The sequence below is a fragment of the Canis lupus genome, chromosome 7, assembly GCF_011100685.1.
Source record: "Canis lupus familiaris isolate Mischka breed German Shepherd chromosome 7, alternate assembly UU_Cfam_GSD_1.0, whole genome shotgun sequence".
Taxonomy (NCBI): domain Eukaryota; kingdom Metazoa; phylum Chordata; class Mammalia; order Carnivora; family Canidae; genus Canis; species Canis lupus.
In genome coordinates this window covers 6328860-6346562 of record NC_049228.1, presented here as the reverse complement: position 1 = coordinate 6346562, position 17703 = coordinate 6328860, and the positions used below count along the sequence as shown (strand labels likewise).

General features: G+C 37.8%; 1 protein-coding gene across 4 annotated transcripts in view; it reads right to left on the bottom strand.

Moving 5' to 3' along the window:
• The window catches only part of LOC102156626 (membrane cofactor protein-like), a 30053-nt gene continuing 12350 nt past the window's right edge, over window positions 1-17703 (bottom strand). For 2 of the 4 annotated variants that reach the window (XM_038542026.1, XM_038542029.1), the window contains exons 6-11: window positions 13271-13453; window positions 10337-10384; window positions 4253-4303; window positions 3723-3758; window positions 3117-3177; window positions 1-1558 (exon numbers count right to left, since the gene is read on the bottom strand). In XM_038542026.1, the coding sequence (XP_038397954.1) occupies window positions 1531-1558; window positions 3117-3177; window positions 3723-3758; window positions 4253-4303; window positions 10337-10384; window positions 13271-13453 (407 nt within the window). In that variant the 3' untranslated portion in view covers window positions 1-1530. Of the gene's footprint in view, window positions 1559-2696; window positions 2814-3116; window positions 3178-3722; window positions 3759-4252; window positions 4304-10336; window positions 10385-13270; window positions 13454-17703 lie in introns of all 4 variants that reach the window. The other 2 variants (XM_038542027.1, XM_038542028.1) reach the window with 2 other exon arrangements.

Sequence of the window (17703 nt, the reverse complement as noted above, 5' to 3'; positions counted from 1 at the left end):
CCGGGGGCCCGACGTGGGATTCGATCCCGGGTCTCCAGGATCGCGCCCTGGGCCAAAGGCAGGCGCCAAACCGCTGCGCCACCCAGGGATCCCACATATGGAGAGTATTTTAAAAATTGTTTCCCCACCTATATACTACTAGGGATGCTCTGCTAAGTTGTCCTACAAGTGTCATTTAAGGGAAAACAGGCCAGATGTTCATACCAAAATTCATGCACAGTTCAAAGCAGCATCAAAGGATGGTGACTACATTTAAAACAAATTAAAATGTCAGCATTATGGCTTAGTGGTTGCACTCATGAGAGTACTAGAACTAGAAAATAAGTTCAATAGATCTTAAGATTTTAATTGGATCAAAAGCTAAACTGATGCACTGGTTTGTGGAAACCATTTGGTGCATCTGCTCTGCCTCTGAGGTGGATTTACTCTGGTTAGTGGTATATTCACCTCCAACTTCCATTCCCTAAAGGGCAACATATTCAGAAAACATCAATTAAACAGAAATTAAATCCCTCAGGCCTCAGCTGTGTGGATAAGCTAATAGGCCTCTTTCACAGAAAAACTGGGGAGGCGGGGGCACTTCTGGCTGCTGCCTCAGTGCCGTGTCCTAGAGTATAGCCAGTTAATAGCTCCTTCTCTGTTACAGTCTTGCAAGCCCCATGGATGTTAGTGCCAGGCAATCAAGGGGCATTCTCTGGGTGGCAGCCACAAGCACCAAAGCCTCGGATGTGGACACAAGCTTCCTTCTGAAAGATACCAGCAGCTGAGAGCCAGGGAGAGGGACAACAGGAAGATGGGGCCCTCCAGCCTTCATGGGCTTTGAAGAGTATTTCAGTTGCCTGCTAGGTGTGTATGACATTAGATGCCTGCCCTTCACGCCAAAGTTTTTAAGACATGCAAATAGGTCTCTTTCACTGGAAGACAAGGCGTTTCAGACAGCTGCCTCTCCATTGTACCCTGGGGGGTTAGCCAAAGTCAATCCACAGAAGCACTACAAGAACTGTTTCTCAGTTTGCTATATATAGCCTGCTAGACATAAACCCCATTGGCTTTCAAAGCTAGATGTTTTGCAGACCCATCTCTCCAGGTGCAGGTCTTAAAGGATGGGGTGCCAGATGTGGGGTTCAAATATTTTGCTTCCCAGGAAGCCGCTCAGAGTTGTGAGTTTCCTGCCTGACTGTGGGTTACCACATTTGGGGAGGAGTTTATGGTGAGATACTATCCCAGTCTCTCCTATCCATTTTGATGTGAATTTTGTTTTTTGTTTTTTTTTTTTTTAAAGCAGGCTCCACGTCCCATGTGGGGCTTGAAGTCATGACCCCAAGGTCAAGAGTCAGATGCTCCATTGACTAAGCCAGCCAGGTGCCCCTTGATGTGTGTTTTATCCACCAATGTATAGGAGTCCATCCAGTTAGTTTTCAGATTTCTTTCCAAGAGAACTGCTCTGTATGTAGCTGTAGATTCCGTGCATGTGAGAAGGAGGTGAGTTTAGGGTCCTCCAACGTTGCCATCTTAAATTAAACCAGAGGCTCAGGTTGCAAGATCCATTAATTGGTAGCTGGAGAGAGTAATACTTGTTAAGGAACCAGTAAGTATTTTGATGTAGGAGAATTTAAATAAAAAGGGAAAACTGAGGAGCAGAGAGCTATTTTGTTTTGCTTTGTGAGAAGTTCTTTCTACACAAAACTTATGGACTTGTACAAATAGTCCACTGACAATATTTCCTACTCATTACTATTGTGTATTTGTAATTTAAAAGATATACTACTGATTGAGAAATCCAATATACATATCATGCGTTCTACAAATATAAGATTGAAGATTCAAATGAAGGCTTTGTGACTTAAAAAGGATAAGCAATAATATAAAAAACTTTGAGTTCTTTGTGTAAAAAATGTACTTTTTTTTCATAGCCTAAACCAAATGATTAATATAAAGATAAAATATATCATAAAACCATGAATACCAAGAGCCTTATAATGATTAGATTTGGGGTGACTGGGTGTTTCAGGCAGTTAAGCATTTGCCTTGAGCTCAGGTCATGGTCCTAGGGTCCTGGGATGGAGCCTCACATCAGGCTCCCTGTTCAGTGGGGAGTCTGCTTCTCCCTCTCCCTCTGTTCTCTCTCCCTCTATCTCTCAAGTAAATAAGTAAGTAAGTAAGTAAATAAATAAATAAATAAATCTTTAAAAAAATTGTTAGGTTTGATCTTAAAGCTATTTCCAAAGCTACAGGGAAAGAAAATTCCTAAAAAAAAAACAAAAAAAAAATCACTACAAATCAGACATTTCAAAGCACCTAATCTTGGTCTATGCTCTAGGATTTGTTCTACGTCTTTTGCTAAATTGAAAGAGATTTCATTAAAATTTAAGTTTGATGTTTAAAAACTCTATTCTCCCTAGAAGATATGTACTTGTACACCTTTTTTTTATTATAAGCCTCCTCTTTTTGCAGTTCTATAGATAAAAACAAGAATAGAGCTGATGCAGTGCCTTGTAAATCTTACAAATGTTACAAATCTTACAAATCTCAGTAATGTTAATAAACCCCATCAGTTTTATGGCAACCTAGTAAATTAAGAGAACATAAGAGGGAAATGAAATAGTGCTGCTCGTCCTTCCCCAGTTTAACAAGGATAAGTATCGACTCTAAATAAAAGCAAATCAGGTTGGGCATTTGCATGAGAACCTACATACCTTTTTATAATTACCTGAGTTGCATAGACAGATGGAAACTTCTGTTTCCAGTGCATACAACCGTCCCAAGTCTTCACAGTGAACGGTTCTAAATCTAATCTCGGCCACTAGTCCAATCTAGGAAATAGGGTAAAGCTGGGTAGGGAAGGTGCCAGAATGGTCCATGATTTGACACATATTTTAAACCTCAAATCCCACAGAAATGTTTCTTGCAGTCCTAATACCTGGAGCCACTCTGCGAGGGATCTGGGTGCAGTGACAGTAAAAGCAGCCAGAGATTGTTTCAGTAAACTCTGAATGGCACACTCACAAAGGCATAGTTTTCAAAAAAGACAGCATGCGGGACAAATAAAAAAGCTGCACAAAAGTATGTCAAGAGTGAGGAGGATTATGAGCTGGAAGGAATATACTTTAATTTACCCTTTCTTCTCCCTTTTAAGACATCTGTACAGGCAGGTGCAAAGTACCACGATGCCAACAACTGTAAGAAACCGGGAAAGGACATAGAACTCTGAGAATGGATTGCCAAGACTCAAAATTTAGCAGCAGAAATAAGTAAGTGTCGGTTGCATTTCAGTGGTCAGAAAAATGTTATTTTATTTAAGCATATTATCTATTTACATTCTGTCTGGACTCTTCACTATCTAAAGTCCATTCCCTGGAGTCACTTAACAGTCCCCAATAAACCACAGAAGAATCATTGCTTAGTTTAGAAAATTACCCAAAGCATCTTTGGGACACAAACTCATGACCAATCATCCCGAAAACACATGTAGTGTTTAGTAGGCTTTGTTACTAAGTGGACACATACAGTATAAAAGGATATACATCCACCAGCAAAACGTAGTGTGTAGTGTAGTAGTGTGTAGTGTATCAGTGTATCATATACAAGGTCAGGCTGTTCTAGACTGGTGTACTTCATTTCAAGGTATATAAACTATAGATACTGAAAAGTCATTTAAAAAATAATGCACTTCTTGGCAGTCATATTTTGATTTAAGTGGCATCGGCGTTTGGGCTACTTACGGATAGTGAGAACAATCACAGCAAGGATGCCTACATCTGAGAAAAAATGAAAACAGTTTGAAGATTGAGCACACAAGGGTCCTAGGGGGTAGCTGCATCTAATTTAGATCAGATCCTCTATATGCTATGGTAACAGAACTGTTGCTCAGGTTAGTTTGAGCACAAGTGCTAGTACGTCCAGCTCATTCTGTTCACAGAACTCTTTTTATCAGATTTAGGATAGACTTTGTGAAACTCTTCAGCAGAATCTGACTTTTCATTGTTTTGTGCTGTCACTGCTACACCAGGGTATTTAGTAAAGCTCATGAGGACCATTAGAATTTCCTAAATTAGAGTAAATTACCTACAGGTCTCCATACATAGTACCACTTACATTTATTATCTTATCTAGACTACTAAAATAATTATAAATGTCAAATTTTGTGAAACTTTGTTCCTTCCTTAACTACAAATAATTGGAACACAATAGATATGCCCATGTAGAACTCCAAGACCTCATAATGCAGAGTAAGTAGTAGCCAAAATTATACCTAATTCTTCAAAGTCTTCAACTGATAGATATTCATTGGCCTCAGGATAACCTAGGGGAAAAAATGGAAATAAGTAAAAAAGAAAGACAGACTAAAGCTGAAAGATCCATAAATTCACTGATTTTTGTTTTTTGCCTTTGTATAAAACTATTTATAATTTCATTTTCCCTAATGTTTCTCAGTAAGAGTGGTATCATACATTATAAATTTATTTTTTTCTATTTTTTTAATAATAAATTTGTTTTTTATTGGTGTTCAATTTGCCAACATACAGAATAACACCCAGTGCTCATCCCGTCAAGTGCCCCCCTCAGTGCCCGCCACCCAGTCACTCCCACACCCCGCCCACTTCCCCTTCCATCACCCCTAGTTCATTTCCCAGAGTTAGGAGTCTTCCACGTTCTGTCTCCCTTTCTGATATTTCCTACCCATTTCTTCTCCCTTCGCCTCTATTCCCTTTCACTATTATTTATATTCCCCAAATGAATGAGACCATATAAGCTTTGTCCTTCTCCGACTGACTTTTTTCATTCAGCATAATACCCTCCAGTTCAATTCACGTCGAAGCAAATGGTGGGTATTTGTCATTTCTAATGGCTGAGTAATATTCCATTGTATACATAAACCACATCTTCTTTATCCATTCATCTTTCGATGGATACCGAGGCTCCTTCCACAGTGTGGCTATTGTGGACATTGCTGCTAGAAACATCGGGGTGCAGGTGTCCCAGCATTTCATTGCATCTGTATCTTTGGGGTAAATCCCCAGCAGTGCAATTGCTGGGTCGTAGGGCAGGTCTATTTTTAACTCTTTGAGGAACCTCCACACAGTTTTCCAGAGTGGCTGCACCAGTTCACATTCCCACCAACAGTGTAAGAGGGCTCCCTTTTCTCCGCATCCTCTCCAACATTTGTGGTTTCCTGCCTTGTTAATTTTCCCCATTCTCACTGGTGTGAGGTGGTATCTCATTGTGGTTTTGATTTGTATTTCCCTGATGGCAAGTGATGCAGAGCATTTTCTCATGTGCTTGTTGGCTATGTCTGTGTCTTCCTCTGTGAAATTTCTGTTCATGTCATTTCCTGATTGGATTGTTTGTTTCTTTGCTGTTAAGTTTAATAAGTTCTTTATAGATCTTGGAACCTAGCCCTTTATCTGATATGTCATTTGCAAATATCTTCTCCCATTCTGTAGGTTGTCTTTTAGTTTTGTTGACTGTATCCTTTGCTGTGCAAAAGCTTCTTACCTTGATGAAGTCCCAATAGTTCATTTTTGCTTTTGTTTCTTTTGCCTTCGTGGACGTATCTTGCAAGAAGTTACTGTGGTCGAGTTCAAAAAGGGTGTTGCCTATGTTCTCCTCTAGGATTTTGATGGACTCTTGTCTCACATTTAGATCTTTCATCCATTTTGAGTTTATCTTTGTGTATGGTGAAAGAGAGTGGTCTAGTTTCATTCTTCTGCATGTGGATGTCCAATTTTCCCAGCACCATTTATTGAAGAGACTGTCTTTCTTCCAGTGGATAGTCTTTCCTCCTTTGTCGAATATTAGTTGACCATAAAGTTGAAGGTCCACTTCTGGATTCTCTATTCTGTTACATTGATCTATGTGTCTGTTTTTGTGCCAGTACGTAGATTATAAATTTATATTTGATGTCATCAACAACCTTCTTCCTGCCCACTGATATTTCCTGTGGACAGTTTTCTATTGTCACAGGAAATATTCTGTGTAGTGGAAGCAAATATTGGACTACCATATCTTCAAAATTAGCCTGAATTCAACATGATTCTACTTAAAATTAAAATACAGAGGAGGACGTTACAACAGTTTCAAAGTTGGTCTGAAATAGAAAGACTTTTCAACCTAACAAAAGCCATTTATGAAAACTCCATGACCAACATATTTATTTATTTATTTATTTTTTTCCACTTAATATGTCTTGGAGGATTTTCTTTTTTTATTTTATTTTTTTTAAAATTTATTTATTACAGTCACACAGAGAGAGAGAGAAAGGCAGAGACACAGGCAGAGGGAGAAGCAGGCTCCATGCACCGGGAGCCCGACGTGGGATTCGATCCCGGGTCTCCAGGATCACGCCCTGGGCCAAAGGCAGGCGCTAAACCGCTGCGCCACCCAGGGATCCCCCAACATATTTAATAGTGAAAGGCTAAAGTTTTTCCCTAAAGGTCAGGAGCAGGAGAGGGCGCCTGTGTTTGCCACTTCTATTTAACATAATATTGCAAGTTTATATCAGAGCAATTAGGTAAAAAAGAAATAAAAGACATCTAAATTGGGAAAAAATAAAATGATCTCTGTTCATAGATGACGCGATCTTTTGCATAGAAAACTCCAAAGATTACACAGACACACACAGAGACATACACACACCACAAACTTGGTAGAACTAATAAATGAATTCAGTAAAGTTGTAGGACAAAGTCAACACGTGAAAATCAATTGCATTTCTACACTAAAAGGAAGCAATCTAAAAAGGAAATTAAGAAAACAATTCCATTTACAATTGAATCAAAAAGAGTAAAAGACTGAAATAAACATATATACTGAAAAACTATAAAATATTGTAGAAAGAAATTTAAAAAGACACAAAGGGAAAGCAATCCTGTGTTCGTGGATTGGTGGATCTACTAATGTTAAGATGTGTATATATATATATATATATATATATATATATATATATTTTTTTTTTTTTTTATTTATGATAGTCACACAGAGAGAGAGAGACAGAGACAGGCAGAGACACAGGCAGAGGGAGAAGCAGGCTCCATGCACCGGGAGCCCGACGTGGGATTCGATCCCGGGTCTCCAGGATCGCGCCCTGGGCCAAAGGCAGGCGCCAAACCGCTGCGCCACCCAGGGATCCCAAGATGTATATTTGATACAAAGCAATCTACAGATGAAGTGCAACCCCTATCAAAATCCTAATGATGCTCTTTGCAGAAATAGAAAAATCCATCCAAAAATTCATTTAGAATCTCAAGGGACTAGGAATAGTCAAGGCAATCATGAAAAGAGAAAGCAAACTTGAAAGGAGTCATACTTCCTGATTTCAAAACTTACTATAAAGCTACAGTAATCAAACAGAATGGCACGGGCATTCAGACCAATGGACTAGAAGCCAAAAAATAGACCTTTGCTTATATAGTCAAGTAATTCTCCACAAGGGTGCTGATAACATTTGATAGGGAAAGAGAAATCTTTTTCACAGATGGTTTTGAAAACTGGATAATCACATACACAAAAGGATGAATTTTAACTCTTGCCATACACCAAACACGGAAATTAATTCAAAATGGATCAAAGATGCTAAAGATCTAAAACTATAAAACCCTTCGAAGCAAATAAGAGCACATGCTTCATGATGTTGAATCTGACAACGATTTGTTGAATGTGACACCAATAGCATAGGCAACAAAATAAAACAGATAGATTAGACCATATCAAAACTAAAAACTTTTGTGCATCAAAGGAAACTAACAATAGAGTGAAAAAACAGCCAAGAGAATGGGAGAAAACACTTGAAACTTGTGTAATAAGGGAGTAATATCCAAAATATAAAATGAACTCCTAAAACTCAAAAATAAAACAAAAGCCCAACCCATCAACAATGGACAAAGGACTTCGACATTTCTCCAAAGAAGATATGCAAGTGGCCAATAAGCACAGGGAAAGATGTGTAACACATTATTAATCATTAGGGGAATGCAAATAAAAACCACAGTGAGATACTACCTCATGTATATTACCTAACATATATTATGGTAGCGATTATCAAAAAGCAGAAAATAGGGCGCCTGGGTGGTTCAATGGTTGAGCATCTGCCTTTGGAGCAGGTTGTGATCTGGGAGTCCTGGGATCGAGTTTTGCATCGGGCTCCCCGCAGGGAATGAGAAATATTACTCAGAGTAGCCAAAGCAGATGGAAAAATACGCAAAATATACAAAACCAATGTAATATTATTCAGCCATCAAAAGGAACAAAACTCTGATATATGGTACCAGGTGGGTGAAACTTGAACACATCATGTCAAGTGAGATGTGGCAGAAATGATTTCACTTCTATAAAATACCTAGACTGGCCAGATTCCTAAAGACAGAAAACAGAATTGTTACCAGGGCTGGTGGGGGGAGAGTTACTGTTTAATGAATGTAACGTTTCAATTGGAGATGATAGAAAAGTTTTAGAGATGGCTGGTAGCGATGGTTACAAACAATGTGGGTGCATTTCATGCCACTGAAATGTACACTTACCATGGTTAAAATAGTAATAAAATATAATAAAAGCTTATCTTTTATTAACATACAGAATGGTCCAAATATTTCTGAAAAGGTGTTCCTGCCACATATTAAAACAGATCATAGTTCTGTTAGAGTGGGGAGAAAAAAAGAACAATTCAGTGCTGTCCTGAGAATTGTCAGAGTCCAAGGAAACAGAAAGATGACCAGAAGACCTATGAATTTAATGACAAAAAAAGTGGCTCTTGAAAATTGTTGGAGAGAGGACAATTTACTCAACAGATGTCCCTCCTTGGCCACCGGGTGGGGGTGGGTGGAGACAGGAACGCTGTCTCATTCCATGCACCATAATGAATTTCAGATGCACCAATGATTTAAATGCAAAGACTGCAATCAGAACTCAGGGTTAAAATGTTTATAAAGTTGTAGCATGGGGAAAGCCTAAAACTTTTATAAGGAAGACACAACATGTGTAGCCATTAGGGAAAAGATCATTACATCTGCTAATCCATCTATCTATTGATATAAAATAACGACACGTGTAAAAGAACACTAACAGAATAGCTAACCAAATCAATATGGTATACATTTCAAGGTCATCACTGAAGAGAATGGCAGTAAATCTAAATACAACCCCCCATATAAGACATTAAATGGAAAAAGTGCAAGTTTCAGAAAAATATATACAATATGATGTCAATTTTATTTAAGATAAAAGAAAAGATGTCCAACTATATGTATAACTACATATCGAAGGACGTTGATGTACAGAAATAGACACCCTAAACTATTAACTATGATTAATTCAGTTAATCAACTAGAGAGAAAAAGAAGGGTAATTCTTCACTCTGTACACTTTCACAATGTTTGAAAATTTACAGGGGAACCCTGGGTGGTGCAGCGGTTTGGCGCCTGCCTTTGGCCCAGGGCACGATCCTGGAGACCGGGGATCGAATCCCACGTCAGGCTCCCGGTGCATGGAGCCTGCTTCTCCCTCTGCCTATGTCTCTGCCTCTCTCTCTCTCTCTCTGTGTGACTATCATAAATAAAAAAAAAAATTAAAAAAAAAAAAAAGAAAATTTACAAAAATATATTTGTATGCCACTCATGCAACAAAAAGTTATAAAAAGCAATCTAGAGGTGCCTGAGTGGCTCAGTCAGTTAAGTATCTGCCTTTGGCTGAGGTTCCAGGGGTGGAACTCCGCCCCCCCCAATCAGGCTCCCTGCTCAGCAGGGGTCTGCTTCTCCCTCTCCCCTTCCCTCTTCATGCTCTTTCTCCTTCCTTCCTCCTCAAATAAATAGATAAAATATTTTCAAAAAAAGCAATCTATAACCAATTGAATACAATAAAAAAAATCTTAAAATAAAATTGACTAGTGAAAATAAGGCCAAAAAGCCCCTGAAAAAAAATGTTCACTTCATATTAGAAGGGTTTTAACTTATAATAACGAGCTTTCACAAATCAACAAGAAAAATATTTTAGAAACCTAATTTCAAAAAATGAGCAAAAGGCATGGATAAATCAATGTAGACCAAAAATGTTCAGCTTCATTGGTAACTTAAAAAATGCAGGGATGCCTGGGTGGCTCAGCAGTTAAGCATCTGCCTTTGGCTCAGGGCATGATCCTGGAGACCCGGGATCGAGTCCCATGTCGGGTTCACTGCATGGAGCCTGCTTCTCCCTCCCCCTGTGTCTCTGCCTCTCTCTCTCTCTCTTTCTCATGAATAAATAAATAAGATTTATTTTAAAAATGCAAATTATAACAAGATATAACTTTGCACTCATCATCTTATAAAGTTGTTAGCAATATAAGCAGGAGAAAGAATTACTGAACCTGGATATCTTGAAACTGGAGGTTTGGTTGGATGAGTAGGCTTGAAACCTGGGAAAAGAAATTTGATTCCGTTCACCAGCCTTATCAATATAAAATTATGGATTTAATTTTGATTTTTTATTTTTAAAAAGGATTCATTATTTCTCGAAATGAAAAACACACATGCTTTCGAAGCTTTGCAATTCTACTTCTGGGGATTTAACCTAATATATATCTGCGTAAGTACACAAGAACATTCACTACAGCTTTGTATTTTATATGGAAATCCTGGAAGTTAACTGATAATAAACCATAAAAATAATGTGTTCAGAGTAAACACACATATCTTAAAAAAAAAAAAAAAACATCCAAGTGGTATCATACTACATAAGACATATCTTTTTTCTTCTCTGCCTAGTATTTCTTGGGCTTTTTAAAAAAATATTTGCACATTTAGATATGCCTTAACACCATTCTATGTTGCTGATCTTTTGATAAAGACTTTCTCAATTGATGATAAAAAAATGACAATCCCATGGAGAGTTTTGATTTTATTTTTGAAAAAGATCCCTGTAGCTTCTCCTCTCCAAAAGCTTTTTCTCATGATTCTTTCAAAAACTAAACTCTATCAGTTTTTTATCTCTTATGAAATGTTTATGGTTCAACTCCTTCAAAAGAGCATATCAACAAACATAGTATACCACAGTGTGTATACCCACCAGGACTATGTGAGTAAACATGGATGGGTCAAGGAATATAAATTTCACATGCAATCTTATTTTATCAGCCCACCAAAAGAACCATTTATTTCCCCTAAGCCTCACAGCACTCAACTAAAGTACACAAGGAGGCTATCTGGTACTAGGTTTATAGGAATTATAAAAAGAAGTGTTCTCATTACCATGTTAACATGCATAATTCTTCCAAATCCTTTGAGATAGTATGGCCATAGGAAATATACAAACAAATTAAAAGCCAATAATCATTATGTGTTTGAGGTCAACACCTTCATGACATAGGAAATTAGAGTCCACAGAAATGAAGTTATCTGAATAAGCAGAGCCAATCAAAACCGTGAGTGAGGTCAGCCCAGGCTAATGCTCTTCCCACTATTCCTAACATCTCCTTCTTTCTGCTGCAAAGAGAGGCCAGAGACAGCAGCACTGAAATCAGGAATATATTTCCTTCCATCATAGTAAAATCATCTTTCAAGTCTTAAGTAGAGTAGCTGACAAGCAGTCTCTGAAAGAAATCTCCATTTCATTTCAATTAATAAAGATTTTTCCAGGCTTTTGGTTGCTATGAAATTTAGGTGCAGTTGTCAAATAAAGATGCCCAGTGAAGAAAAAAAGAATAATTGTATGAAGCAGGAAGGGATGGGGCTGGAGGAAAACATACAGGTCTTATTCTGGAGACAACAGAAATTTCCCAGTTTAAATTGTGCTACATAGGACACCTGGGTGGCTCAGTGGGTTAAGCGTCTGTCTGCCTTCGGCTTAGGTCATGATCCCGGGTCCTGGGAATGAGCCCCACATCAGGCTCCCTGCTTAGGGGGGAATCTCCTTCTCCCTCTCTCTCTGCCCCTCTCTATGCTTGTGTGCTCTCTTTCTCTCTCTCTCAAATAAAATAAAATCTTAAAAAAAATATACCGTGCTACATAAAAAAACAAAAACTAAGCTGATTGCAGTCCAGCAATTGAGACATAGTCCTGGACCAGGAAGATACCCTGAAGGAGCTAACAGATTACATCACTTTTAAAAGGAATAAAACAGCAAATGCAATGACACAGAAAACATGCATGTTAAAAAACAGAAGCTATAGGCCTTCTTCACTAATATTAATTCGAGTGATCCTGTAAGTCATATAAGCTACCTTTAGGAGCTTCCTATATGCCAGGTACTGTGCTAAGTGCTAAATGCATCCCATTTGCACTTTATGTAACTTGCCCAGCTTTACACACCTGTTTATATCTGCAGACTACACCAAATAATTTTAGAATAATTAGATATAACAACTAAAATGACTATACACATATCCTTCATCCTTTCATCACTAAAAATGATGAATGAGTGTAAATCACATGAATGTAAAGGATTTTTGTAAAACATAAGCAGGAAAGTACTAATCTGAATGACTCAAAATTAGAGGCTTTATGGGGATCCCTGGGTGGCTCAGTGGTTTGGCGCCTGCCTTTGGCCCAGGGTACGATCCTGGAGTCCCGGGATCGAGTTCCGCATCAGGCTCCCTGCATGGAGCCTGCTTCTCTCTCTGTCTGTGTCTCTGCCTCTCTCTCTCTCTCTCTATCATGAATAAATAAATACAATCTTAAAAAAAATTAGAGGCTTTACATTGGGAGAAGTTGGTACTGAAAAACACAATGATGTAGAACCAACAACTTGGGAATTACTGCTTTCATTTCATTTATATGAATTATACATTTTATTGTTGACCTATAAATGTAAAAATTTTCATGTTTCAATTCACTCTAAAAGTGGCTGCTATGCATTCTTATACATAAAAATACTACACCAGGGGCACCTGGGTGGCTCACTCGGTTAAGCATCTGCTTTCAGCTCAGGTCGTGATCCCAGGGTCCTGGAATAGAGCTCCATATCCGGCTCCTTGCTCATCAGGGAGCCTACTTCTCCCTCTCCCTTTGCCTGCCGCTCCCCCTGCTTGTGCTCTCCCTCTCTCTCTCCTTCCGTCAAATAAATAAATAAAATCTTAAAAAAATACTATACAGGAGAAATTTATATACCTGACATGTTAAGACTTAAGACCCTATGAAAATATACAGAATCACAACATAGAAATTATGTCATGTCTCTGTCATGGAAATAAATACAAGACAGAGTTAAATACTAAAATTTCCTTTTCTAAGTGATTCAGTATCACTGATATATAATGTCAAAGAAATAAAAACTAAAACAAAAAGATGGAAAAAGACATTTGTACCTTTAATACATTTTGGTATTTTAGGATCCCAAGTACTATTCTCACCACAGAACACTCTGTTGCTGCCATTAAGATAGAAGCCTGGGAGGCATTCAAGTAGAACCATTGCTTGGTAGTAATATTTTTCTTTGATTCCTGATATCAGTCTTCCATGTTCAATTACTGGATAGTCACATTTGACCACTGAAAAATAGAGAAACTCTAGAATTAATGGAAAGCTACTTTAGCACAGGATCAGAAAAAATTGTGCAAAATAATAATTCCCAGTGTGAAGAAAAATACAAGGAATGAAAGGTAAGATGTTAATTAAAAGGGAAAAAAACTACGTAAGAACCTGGTATATATATGTACATTTTAACTCCAGGGAAATGGATTTAGAAAAATCTAGTAACTATTTTCCTCCTAGAGAAGACTCACATTATAGTTTATTGGCTTTCCTACATTTTTTCCCATTAGTGACAAGTTTTGAGAAATGTCTGACCGCCACATACACATTTGGGGTAAGTTCAAGAGCAACTTTTGGTCATCGTTTGCTCTAGGGATTTTTTTAAAGGTCATGCTGACACTGACTGCAGTACCCTGCTTTCCCAGGAAAGCAGGAAACACATACTCTTCTGAGAAAGGAATACTTGAGCTCAAACTTAAAAGTCGAAAAGCAGGTAGTCATGCACACATATGCAGAAAGGTCGTTCTCAGGAAGCAACAACATACACAAACGGATTTGCAAGAAATGGAAAGGCCAGTGGACTTAGGGCAGCATTTTCCAAACATCTTGGCCTGCAGCCTAGAGATCAAATGGCACATTTTACCCTGTACACCAGTATGTGAGCACGCAGGCCTGAAATACAAGTTAGCCTCATGCCAGTGGACTCTGCTCAATTTCCCATTCTACTCTGCTTCTTACCAAGTAAACTACTGGTCATGACCTGATAGATCGCTCTCAGGATCTACTAAGGGGCTTGGCAGAATTTGGAACCAAAAACCAACACCACAGGGTTGGGGCAGGGACTACAACAGAACATCCTAGGACGTTCAATCTGACCAACAGACAAGGGCCAGAAAGAGGATAGCCTTTTCAACCAGAGGACTGCTCTTCCTCTGTTCCCCAGGGTTCTGACTTTCCATCAGCTCTCATTCCCCTTCTGCCTGAGGAACTTCCTGTAGCAATTCCCATGGTGCAGGTCGGCTCATGACAAATTTCCTTGGCATGGGTTTATCTCAGAAGGTTTCATTTCATCACCTTCAGTCTTGAAAGATTTCTCCTTGACGGAGAATTCTAGATTACGCGTTTTGGGGTTTTTCCAGCATGCTAGCAGATACTGTCTTCCAGTCTCCACTGTTCCTCAGCACGAGTCAGCTGTCACTCTTACTTGGGGGAGGACACTGTGACATGTGTTTATTCTCCCCTCTTCCTGGCTGCTTTGCCTTTAACCTTTTAGTTCTACCATGATGTGTTTAGTTCAGTGGGGGTTTCTTGGTAAATTAGAACAATGTGTTTATCCTGCTGGGGTCAGACTTCCTTGGTTCTGTGAGGTTATTGTTTTGGGACAAATGTGGGTAATTTGGGGCCAATATTTATTCAAATCACCTCCATACTGCTCTTTCTCCTCTCTTTCTGAAGCACCAACAGCACGTATGTTGACTTCCTGCTCCCCTTCCACGGATCTGTAAGTCTCTCTCTTTCTAAGCATTCATTTCCAATCATATTCTCCTGACGTCAGGTTCACCGATCTTTTCCCTGTCGCGCTACACTGCTGTTAACTGCACTAATGGTTTTCCTTATGTTTGCTAGACACAGTTTACATACAGTAAAACTCACCCTTTTAAGTGTACAGCCGTATTAGGTCTGACAAACGCAAATAATCATGCAATCACCACAGTAAAGACACAGAAGAGTTCCATTACCCCCCAACATTTCCTCATGCCCCTTTGTAATCAACCCTCCCCACCTCCACAACCCCCTTCACCAACCAGCCAAACACTGATCTGTTTTCTATCTCTACACAGTTGCTTTTCCAGAATGTCATAATGGGACCACTGCCCCTGAGTATGGCTTGTTTCACTTAGCATCATGCATTAGAGATTCATTCCCGTTGCTGCATGGATTAGAGCACACTCCTTTCTATTGCTGAGGAGTATTCCATTGTGTGGATGTACCGCGGTTGTTTATTCACTCACCAGTTGAAGGACAAGTGGGTTGTTCCCAGTTTGGGGTGATTATAACTAAAGCAGCTGAATATTCTCACACAGGTTCCTATGTGAGTATGATTTTATTTTATTTTGATTGATGAATCATATGGTAAGTTATTTGTTTTTGATTTCAGTCATCCTAATAGATGTTTAGTGGTATCTTTTTTTGGTTTTAAAATACATTTCTTAAATTACTAATTATATTGAGAAACTTGTCACATACTTTTTTGCCGTCCATATATCATGTTTATTGAACTAGGTCTACTCAAATACTTTGTTTGTTTTTAAAAACTAGTTTGTTTTCTAATTATCGAGCTTGAGAATTTTTTATGTATCATAGATAAAAGTCCATTATCAGATAGGTGCTTTGCAAATATTTTCTCCCAGTCTACTGCTCACTTTTTACCCATTATTTTAACAGTTCTTTTGTAGACCAGAAGTTTTGAGTTTAGAACATGCAATTTTCTTTCTTTTTTTTTAATTTTTTTTCTTTCAAAGATCATGCTTTATGGGTGGTATTTAAGAAGTCTTTGGTTAGGTCACAAATATTTTATATGTTTTCTTGCCAAAATTGTACAGTTTTAGGTTTTACATGTAGTCTATGATCCATTTTTCCTCTAAATTTTATTTACTTTTAATTTTAAAAATTTGAATATAGTTGACACACGTTATCTTAGTTTCAGGTGTTCACCAACTCTATATGTTATGCTATGCTCACCACAAGTGTGGTCACCACTTGTTACCACACAATATCACTGAGTACATTCTCTATGCTGCACCTTTTATTTCCATGACTTATTTATTCTATAATGGGAAGTTTGTATCTATCACTCCCTTTCACCCATTTTGTTCATCTTCTACCTCTCTTTCCTTTGGCAACCATATTTTCTGTATTTATGGGTCTGAATTAGTTTTGTTTGTTTCTTCATTTGTTTTGTTTCTTAGATTCCACATATGAGTGAAATCATATGATATTTATTTGTTTCAGTCTGACTTATTTCACTTAGCACAGTATCCTCCAGGCCTATTCATGTTTTCACAAATGGCAAAGTGTCATCCTTTGTTATGGCTATGTAAAATTCCTCTGTGTGTGTGTATGTGTGTGTGCATCACATCTTTAGTGATTCACCTATTGATAGACACTTAGGTTGCTTCCATATCTTGATTATTGTAAATAATACTGTAGTAAACAGGAGTGCATATATCTTTTCAAATTTTTTTTTCTTTTTCATTTTCTTTGGGTAAATAACCAGTAGTGGACTTACTGGATCTCTATGATCCATTTTGAGTAACTGTTGGATTATGGTGCTAACATTAGTCAAGGTTTCAAGGTTCCTTTTTTTTTTTTTTTTTTGGCACATGTATCTCTAATTGTGCTATACCATTTGTTGAAAACATCGTTTTTCCACTGAATTGTTTGTACACCTGTACACCTGAAGAAAATCAACTGGATATATTGACAAGCATCTAGTTCTGGATTCAGTATTCTATGCCATTGTTCTATATAGCTATGCTTTCACCTATACCACATTGTCTTGATTATATGCCTTAAGTATCCTTTATATAGTTTTAATATCAGGTAGAGTGAATCCACTAATTTTTGTCAAAATTGTTTTCACTATTCTAGTTATTTTGTCTTTCCATATAAATTGTAGAGTCAGTTTGGTTTATACAAAAAGTTCTGCTGGGATTTTTATTGGGATTTTGCTGAATTTAGATAAATTACAGAGAACTATTATATTGAATCTTCTAAACCATAACTAATGTATATCCCTTCATTTATTAAGGTTTAATTTCCTTTAGTAGTGTTTAGTATATTTTAGCATTAAAATATTACATATATATTGTTAGATTTATACTCAAGTATTTTATGTTTTGGAGCTACTGTAAATACTTCTTAAAATTTATATTTCTAATGGTTTATTGCTATTATACAGACATATAACTGTCTTCTGTACGTTGATCTTATATTTTGCAACCTTGTTAAAACTTAGGTCCTTGGAATCTTCTACATAATCAAGTCATAAGGAAACAGAGACTTACTTTCTTATTTTCCAACACGTATGCCTAATTCTCTCTCTTGCCTTGTAGTAGCTAGGACATCCCATACAATGCTGGATAGAGTGGTGAGAATGGACTTCCTCCTCTTTTTCCTACCTTGGGGAAAATTAGTCTTATTTACACTTAGGGAATTAAGTATAACGTTAGCTCTGAGATTTGTTGATGCCTTTTATGATGAGATA